The sequence below is a fragment of the Epinephelus moara genome, chromosome 16 (assembly GCF_006386435.1).
Source record: "Epinephelus moara isolate mb chromosome 16, YSFRI_EMoa_1.0, whole genome shotgun sequence".
NCBI classification, from domain to species: Eukaryota; Metazoa; Chordata; class Actinopteri; order Perciformes; family Serranidae; genus Epinephelus; species Epinephelus moara.
Window position 1 is genome coordinate 11,137,603 of NC_065521.1, and position 9,734 is coordinate 11,147,336.

At 41.2% G+C, this 9,734-nt stretch overlaps 1 protein-coding gene across 4 annotated transcripts in view; it reads left to right on the forward strand.

Moving 5' to 3' along the window:
- Positions 1-215: 215 nt before the first annotated feature.
- Positions 216-9,734, forward strand: part of usp19 (ubiquitin specific peptidase 19) — a 30,258-nt gene continuing 20,739 nt past the window's right edge. For all 4 annotated transcript variants that reach the window (XM_050064180.1, XM_050064181.1, XM_050064178.1 and 1 more), the window contains exons 1-5: positions 216-517; positions 1,663-2,044; positions 5,935-6,063; positions 6,365-6,501; positions 6,969-7,565. In XM_050064180.1, coding sequence (XP_049920137.1) covers positions 1,828-2,044; positions 5,935-6,063; positions 6,365-6,501; positions 6,969-7,565 — 1,080 coding nt within the window. In that variant the 5' untranslated portion in view covers positions 216-517; positions 1,663-1,827. The remainder of the gene's footprint in view (positions 518-1,662; positions 2,045-5,934; positions 6,064-6,364; positions 6,502-6,968; positions 7,566-9,734) is intronic.

The window sequence follows — 9,734 nt, forward strand, 5'->3', positions numbered from 1 at the left end:
ATGTTTTTTGTGCTGCATACTGCCCCAGCCTCAGTTTCCCTTCATCATCTGTTGACAATCCCTATTGGTAAATAAATACGCAACAACAAAAGATTATAAGGTGTACTGTAAACTGTTTGCACCCAAAGCATTGAGAGAGAAATAAGAGAGGGGGTAAAGGAAGGGCTACAGATCACGTGAACGCGCCAGCCAGGAAGTGGCAGTCAGGCCGATGCGCGCACTCATATTACATCACGTATGGCCGGGCGGCAGTGTAATTTGTTCCAAACAAAGTAGGACTCACCCCGCAGTAGCTGAATGATAGAAAAAGACCGAGGAGCGTTTCAGTTGTAGTCTTTTGTTTGAATCTCTGAAATAAATAGTCTAAATTTACCAGAAATGGGTCCCGGATAAAGGAAAGAATATTCCAGAAACACCGTGGACTGCGGGGTTTCGAGTGCGGGCAGGAGCGAAGCGGCCCGCGGCCGTGAAGGAGCTTAGCAGCTACGGAATTCATTTCTCGCCAAATTGAAGCCCCGTAAGTCTCCCCTTTTAATGTCAGTGTTAACTGTGTATCTGTTCACAGCCGGGCATCAGGTCTCACGGGATGTCATGTTGTGTTGGGTGTGTAAAAGAGGTAGCCATATCAACCCTTTTCTACCAGCTAGCGTTAGCTTGATGTGGCTAATGACATTAGCTCCTCGAAGACTGTAGGAGCGTTTGATTGTATGACCTGTCCTGCGCTCTGTTGGACACAGGTTGGAGATCAGGCGTAGTGATCGTACTGATAAACGAGCTTCAACATTGCTTTAGACATTATGTTTTACTAATGCGGTCTCTTATTTCTGTCCAGTAAAGCCACGACAGCTATTGTGGATACAACACATATTTAAACCTCAGTGTGCAGCCTATGAATTGTATTATCCCACGCTCCTTTGTGTGGACCGGGTCCATTCAGGTTATATAACGTTATCAATGCTATTGATTATAATCATAATTTGCTGATTCCGATAAATGAGGTTAGCAAAACAGTATCTCTAGCAAAATAACGATACCCTAACACCAATGGTAAATATAACGCATATGTCTCATCGAGAGGCACATGACAGTCCAAAACATATGTGCCTTAAAATGAGCGAACCTCTGCAGTCGGCCGGCTAACTTAACCAGTGCTAACACCTCCCGGTACGGGAAGCTGCATTGTTAAGCCTGCTAGCCAGCTTAATGAGCATCACCCATGTTTTAGTAAATGTGCTGTACTGAACACCGAATAAGATGGCTGATGAAGCTGTTGTCCTTTGTTTGTCATTTGACTGTCCAAGCTAGCAACTTGGTGCTAAGCTAAGGAAACGAGGCAAGGCTCAACGTCGGTGTAGTTCGGCTAACGTTATGGGCTGCCGTATACTTCCCTTTGCAAAACATAAAGTCCATGACACATTAAGTGTTGTTGTTGTTGTTGTTGTTATCTTAAACCTGCTTCTAATTAGTTGAACCATTCTCCCTCCTTGTGTGTGTGTGTGTGTGTGTGTGTGTGTGTGTGTCAGTCATAATAAAGACAGATTATCATCAGATGTTTCTCCACACTCTGTTTAACCTTGCACACAGCACATATTGATGTCAGACACATATGGACATTACTATTAATTTCTCCACTTGACTATTTCTCTCTGCCCTCTGCCTCAGGTCCCCATCCCTCATCAGCCTTCCTGATTCTGTTCTGGGAGAGTTCAGGCCAGTATCATCGCCAAGATAGCTGGGCCAGGCAGGAAGAGGCACACCTCAGATCCAGACCCCAGCAGCGGTAGTGATTCCAGCGACGGGCGGCCTGTTAGTGCCAAGTGCCCAAAGATGGCCAGCAGCAGTGGTAGCGGTGTGGCTGGTAACGAGACAGTGGGCCGTCGCGGTGGGGCTCAGCATAGAGGAGGCAGCGGCAGGGACAACAGCTCAGACTTGTCCTCTAGTACCAGTAAGAAGAAGCAGAAGGACAGGGCCAACCAGGAGAGCAGAGAGGCCAAGAGGGCAGCCGCTGCAGCAGTAGATGGGGTTATTGCAGAAGTCAAGAAAGGTAAGCAGGATTAACTGTGTTGTGAGAGTAAAAAAGCATTTGTTATTGATGAATTTACTGATTATTTGTCAGGCTAAACTGTTTTTTATAAACAAACAAACAAATGGAAAAACACATTCTAACCACACTGTGGTGTAGATATTGCCGTATATTATAAGCCTAATATATGTAATGCAGATATGGTAGTGCTTTTCAGTTATTACCATTTGCATCATATTGTAATGTATATACCTGTTTGACAATTAAAGCCCAACCATGTCAGCTCAGAAGCTGAGTGTGTTTTGTTGGACACTAGCAATCTTAAGAGAATCTGAAATGACTTTAAAATAATACCATAGTTATAATAAAGGTGCCCTGGGAAGTTTCTTGTTAAAAATGTTTGCTAGTTATGTTTACATTAATTGTGCGCATCCTTGAGGTATTCAAATGTACTGAATGCATTTTCGGAATGGTTTTTGAATATGCAAAGATTTGCATTTTTTCCATCCATATTTACTAGCTTGCAGTCTTATTATTCTTCCTTGCCTTTGAGGGTGCATCACTGTGTTTTTGTAAGTGCCACCAATCAGAGGATTAGCATGAAACCCATGGCAGAAAAGTGTTTTGCATTGCACATGTGCATGTGTGCACGACACAAAGTGGTCAAAATCTTCACAGGATGACCACAAGTAGTGCTCTGGAGCAGTGTTTTTACAAATGGGTTACAGTTTTGTTTGTTATATGTACAAGAAAGCATGTGATGCAGTTCATGTCCTGCTGCCAGTGTCACGCTATTAAATGGTCAACAAAAGGCAAGGGAGAAAAAAAGCTAGCAAACATACATGGGAAAAAAATGCGTAGTTTAAACAAATAATTGGCTTTGCAAATGTTTGAAGAAGGAAATGAATTTATCATGTTTGTTAGACCTCAAGCATACACACAATGAGTTTTGGTGGGAAAAGCTTAAAACAAACTGCTGTTAGACACCATTTGGTTGTTCAACAGCTAGTACTTGTTCCCTGCTTGCAGAATAACAAGATTTACCGCTGCAAAGTGCCATGCCACATATCATAGCAAACAAAGAACTGTCACATTGGAGTTGTGTATACAACATACAGGTGTAGTGTTGTTTTCAATGTGTTACTCAGGATTTATTCTCAGCACTGTTGTGTTTTCACTTCGTCATGTGATTGTGAAATGAAAATCTCTGGCTTTTAGAGAGTTGGTTGTACAGTTCAAAACAAGCAATTTTCTGATTGCCTGATTCATTGAAATAATAATTATTGCAAGAAATATTAGTTTGAACACTATACTGAAATCTGATAATAGTGAACAGTTTATTTTCACTATTTAATTCACTATAGAAATGAACCCAATGTGAGTAAAGAGTGACATCTGATCATAGGATTCACTCAATGGTTATTTCTATAACTATTGTTGACATCGTCACTATTATGGTCCCAATCATATCTTACGACCAAAATCTTTGCAGACACATAACACACATTTATGATATGAACTGTTCAGCAAGTTGATGCAGCAGTTTCTGCTTTTTTTTTTTTTTTTTTGAGCTTTTAAAATATCACATAACCCACTGAAACAAACCAAATTAATTATTAGGTTGTTTTTTTTTAACATTCTTTAATAAATTGAGTTGCAATGTTGTCATTTTGCTGTTGATTTCCTCACTTTGTTGCAATTCATGCTCCTGCCTGAATGCTTTTTTTCTGTGAGTTGACCACTTTGTACACAGTGTACTTTCCATTTATGTTTGGGTGTGTGTGTCTCTCTCATATAACTCTTGTAGTGATAGTACTCAGTAAAACCTGCTTTTTGTTTTTGAAGATACCGGGAATGTCTTATACAGCTACAAATTGTATAGGACAAATCTTTTTTTCAGCTTGACTTTAAAAAGGGAGGGAAGTGTAGGTTGTCTGTCCTGAGCACTCAAGTATATATTATTGGGAATTAAGTATTCTGCATAATCCTTGTGCAACAGGACTTGTAAATTAGATTCATGGTTTCCCTTTCCTTCTGGTACCTATTTTTGTGTTTACTCCGCTTTGTTTTCCTTAGTGGGAAAAATCTGCATGCTAATCCGTATAAGTGATCTGATGGAAAACAACCTTACTTCCTCGTCCTTTATTTGTTTCGCAAAGGAATCACTGCAGTATTGTGATAACATTTATGTGGTGGATATGCCTGACACTGGTTCATCCCTGAAGGTAGAAATGCTGATGCAAGACATAACCACATTCCCCATAAGCCCTCGACCAAAGAGGCTGGTAATTCACAATATTGTCTCATACAAGTCATAAGTCAGTGCAGATCGAAGTCACTCAAACAATGCAAAGCAGCTCTACTTTAATTATTTTGCCACAGAACTGGTTTGTTCAATGTTGAGTATCGGCCGATCTGAGTACTCATCCAGTGTTGTTAAATTAACTGTAGTGTACTTAAAAGTAAGGCTAGGATCAACCCAGCAAGTAATTTTCACGAGTGTGACTTAGGACAGGTGAGCACTATATGTTGTTGAACTAATTGCATCTTCATTCAGCCCAATATTGTTAAACTGGTGTTATTCAGACAATAAACAAAATGTGAAAATGACATTCTGCTTAAAACAGAGCTAAATTGTGGCTGACCAACCACTCAATATGGTAAAAAATGAGGAGTTTGTATTGTATGCAGCGCTTAAATAACCAGGAACAGCTCCAGAATGGATACTTGATATTGAATCGGTGTATTCTTTGAGAGATACTCTATCACGCTCATCATAATTATTTGGTGTTTGTTCTCTATGTTGCCTTGCTGATTATTAACAGAGGGTTTTAAACTATATCACAGACAATGCTGCTTCATGCTTTCGCAGTAAACACAAGTACACAAGAAGAATAAATAGGCTTTGTTTTGATTGGTCAGTGCTATGTATTGCTAGTGCATGCACGTTACTTTGCTGGCTTGCCTAGGGCACTGAATGTGCTAGGTCCGGCTCTGGGTATGAAAGTACACTGTGGCGTGGCTCCACTGGAAGTGCAACTGTCACCAGCTGGAAGGGATTGGGTGTTGCTTATGACCTTTATAGAGCGATTAAGTTTGAGAGAGGGGGTGAGAGAGTGAAGAAGTGACGGTGGGAAAGTCGACACTCTCTAGCTGTTGTTGAAGACCAAATAAATTGTGCTTAAGATCCATACATGACTTTTCTGCCGGCAGGGAATCTAGTGCTCGCTTTACTTCTGGGATGATATTTCCTTTTTAATCACTGCTGCAACTTTGAGGTCACTATGAAGAATGGTACGCATTCGTTTTGTTTTTCATGTTGGGATAGTTCTGTCAAAGTTTCCACTCTTGATTCTACCTTGAGAAGCGTGTGTATGGCTATGGCTAGTCGCATGTTTTCTGAAATAAATAAATCATTTGCCTTAATGCCATTTGTTTACTTGGTCTACAGTTTATGTGGCGCAGACAATTTTAGATTTCCCATCTGCGATTGCTGAGTTCACTGTACTGTCTGCTTCGGTCTGTGCCTGAATGCCCCGGACTGACCCACTTGAGCATTAGTGCAATGGTATGCCCTATGTGAATTTGTGAGCAGGTGCAAATCAGTGTGTGTATATTCTCTCAGGGTAGTAGAGACACACTATGTTCAGTGCTGGTCTTACCTAAACGCCTGGTTGGAATTTTGCTGTTGTGCCCTTCTAAGTTTATTATTATTATTCATTCTCTGTGCCCATATTTGTCTGATAGGATCGACAGCTCATTCTCTCATTTGATGTTTAAAAACTTAATGTCAATTTTGCTCACGCCTGTGACTAATAATTTTGAATGCATTTTAAAGATCCGGTGGGAAAATGAAAGTCCCTCCTCTGGTTTCACGTCTATGTGACTGTTCATTCCTTTGTGTTTTTCAGATGTGTTTGTGGACTGGAAGCAGAATGTCAATGAAGTGACTGTCAGGCTGCGCTGTGGGGAGGGGGTGCAGAGGATAGAGGACATCAGCACAACCTTTACTGATACACACTGCCATGTGTGCTTCCCAGGTGAGTCTTGGTACAATATGTAACAGTAAAAGAAGCTACAGTGGAACACAAATGAAAAAAGTGGGTTGAATAATTACAATACAACCACAAAAGAAGAAGAGGCACAGTTGCACGTTTGTGTTTATGCCTTATTGGACTCTGAACCTGTCCTGAAAATGTGCATGATAACCACATATTTAAACTTAGACATACTGCTTGTTGACTGGTATATCTTGTCTTTGTTGTAATTGTATCATTTATATTAAATGAATGAGTCCAGTTCAGCTCAGATACCATCTGTATATATGTTATCATTGTTCAGATGGACGGCAGTGGAGCTGCCAGTTACAGGAGGAAATAGAGGCCTCTTGTAGCAGAGTCCAGTACAAGGAGAAGGGAGGTTTCCTGCACGTCATCATGCACAAGAAGATTCCCTTTCACATCTGGCCTTCGCTTAAGGTGAGTCACGAAAGATAAGATGATTTGTTTTTCTTAATATCCCTACCTGAGGACATTTGTGTCTTGTTTTTATCCGCACTAAGAGATGTAGAATTATTGTACAGTATTTTATTATTTCATGAATATGTGTCAGTTTACAGCCCCACCAGGATGTTGTCAGGTTGCAATCGCAACAATTACGCAAATTCATTCAATCCCTGTGCATTTTTTGTGACCTTGCAATTTTGTCCAATCACTGCAACCGCAATTTACTGCAAAACTGACTGAGACAGCATTGTAACATGCATTGCAATTTATAGAAAAGCTGCAGTGAAATCAGGCATTTCAGGGCACAGCAATCTCCAAAACAGCCAGGAAAATTCTGGAGGGACTGCATTTTAGTTATGAGTGACACTGTAAATAGGGTCTACAGCTCAGTCTATGTTTGGTTTAATAAAATTATTTTGCTTCTGTATACTCTACTTTAGTCAAACAAGAAGGAGAAGGAGAAGGAGAAGGAGGCAGCACCTACAGAGACCAAAAAGGACAAGGAGCTGGAGATTAAGCCTATTGTCTCAGAGTCGTTAGAGAAACCCAAACTGTCCTCCTCGCAGCCACAACTCCAGCCCCAGCCCCCCTCCTCACCCGCACACAGCGAGTCAAGACGCAGTGGCAGCAAAGCTGACCGTGGCATCAAGCGCGGCCTGAAAAACAAACCAGCGTGTGACAAGGCCACTATGGACCCTGTAGGGGTGAAAGGTGGAGTTGGAGATGGCTCAATCACCACCAGCAAGCCTGTTATAGTCACACAAAGCGAGCAGCAGCCTCAGGAACCCAGTGCCAAGCGCACCATTGTACGGCTGCCCAAGACCACCAAGGAGGCTACACCACCTGCTGACAGAGACACACACTCTGTTGAGTCTTCAGTAGCCAGTGGTAAAGCTCCACACACACACCTGCCCGCTGGTCGGAGCCCTCAGATGCAACGCAGAGATGGAGACAACAGAACAGAGAGATTAGGCAGTGGTCAGGAACAGCAACCAGGAGTTGCTGTCACTGCCAGCAGCCATACCAACAAAACTCAGGTGAGAAAAGCTGTGACATCTCAGTCGCTGATGTGAACACTCCAACTGGGTTGCTTTTATTGAGAATGTTGAATTGTACTTATTGATCATTAATTTGTTGTTTCGGTAATGTACATGAAAACTGAATTTCAGTTCCTTAATATTGGCCATGTTATAATGTGTGTTTTACAACACACTGTATCATTCCGTAAAACATAGAAACTTACAGAAGTAAAATGTATCTTAAAGGTGCTGCATGTAGCTCTGGAGAATGATAGTTGATTGTTGAGTCTCATTCCCAGGTCGTCATTTGGACCATTTGGGCTGGATGTTCAGTCTAACGTCGGTATTTGACGACCTGAGAATGAGACTCAACAATCTTTTGAATGTCATAATTAAAACTGATTATTGAGTAATGTTACTCAACTAAAGTACTACTGTTGGCTTGCCGCAGTACTCAGTGTTATCCAGTGTTACATGATGCTGGGGCACACGCTGATTACTTGCCCACCACCCTCAGTATCCCTTTGCTCTTTTTTTGTCAGTATTCAGTCAAAACACAGTCACTACAGTTATAAACTGACAGAATCTGCTCCCTGCAGCAGCAGCAGCAGCAGCAGCAGCAGAGTCGCAGCACAGAGTAGCAAGAGTAAAATTTCACTTATCACTTACATTGAGTTGACGGACAAGACAATGTTGGAGGTATTGGCGTCAAAGCAAAAAGCAAAAGCTCCTATTTGACAATATTTCAGATTTAAACCCACTGCTATAGGGAACCTGATAACAGTAACGAGGGAAAGGGAGTTGGTTACGTCTCTAAGAAGTTGGAGATTATTCAGTCTGCTGCATCTGTTGCCTGCAGCTCTTCATATAACAGCTCACTGTGGCTGCTCCTGACTGTTTCATTACTACCTGCATTATTTCAAACTGATTCACCGTCAACAAATCCTAAAATGACCATTGTCTTGTTTGTGTAGGTGTGTTTTTGATGAACGATAGCAGTAGTGCTAATCTCACAGAAAAACACATAGCATTTATTGTGACTACTTCAGAACAAAAGTCAATTCGTGTTTTGCCAGTAAATGCTTTTAACCTGAAGTTACAGCAATAGGAAATGTTCGGCTGGCATGGGCAGTAACTTTGTGAAGCGCTCTACAAATATTGAGTGTTATCGACAAAGATCTTTTCCTGTGAAATGCACCGGTAACACTGGTGTTGTCATTTGTTCATAACTGGTGGGGAAATTTCCTCACCGTGGAATCCCTAGTATATCACAAGTATCAACATTTTCAAGTTTTACTTTGATGTAAAAAATTCTCAGTCTGACTGTTTGGAACCTTTTCAGAAGCTCAACAACAAACAGTCACCTGATGGTGTCCATTTAGAAACAAGGAGAATTTGTGATCATGGTATGTCAGTATATGTGTAAGAATATCTTATTTCAAACTACATAGATCACAGCTACAGGACGGGAGTTTAATTTGTTGAACAAGAAATCACGGTTGGAAGATTTATCCAAATCATTTGGCACCATGACTGAATAAGATTACAGCCAATAACACCATCTGGCCTGTGTGGGCTGTGCCTTTTCAAGAGCTTGGAAGAGACTTGTAATTTTAATAAACATTATTACAAACAGCAAACACACTTCTTTATAACTGCTTCTGCAAATCAACTCAGTGCCTCTGTCATCAGTCTCACAATTTGTTCACACAACAGATTGCCCGATGAAGAGAAGTGAACCAGACATGAGAAACTGTTCTCTGTCTGGATTGTATAGTGTAGTGAGGTGTCTCCATAGCATCTTGTGTCAAAAAAGTCAACTTTTGATGCTTAAGCTCTCACGGAAGAGCTTGTCACTGTGAATGGTCTTGGTCTGACCTGGAAGAAGTTGTTTGCTTTCTTCTTGATAACTGCAATGATGAGAGGGAGAATGAAGTTCCTACTTGGTCTCTAAGCGTCTAATCAGGGATTTAATGTTTTTTTTACTTACCCTGTCAGGAAAGTGAGTCAGAAATCTACTTAGCCCCGTTAAAATTGTTTTATTTAGTAGTGGTTATCAAATAACAAAGACTAAAGTCAAAGCTATAGTGTGTAACTTCTGTCGCCTCCCAGCGGATAATGCGTTATTACAACTAATAAGCCGGCAGCACTTCCATGTACACAGAGTAACACTCGCCACACACCGTA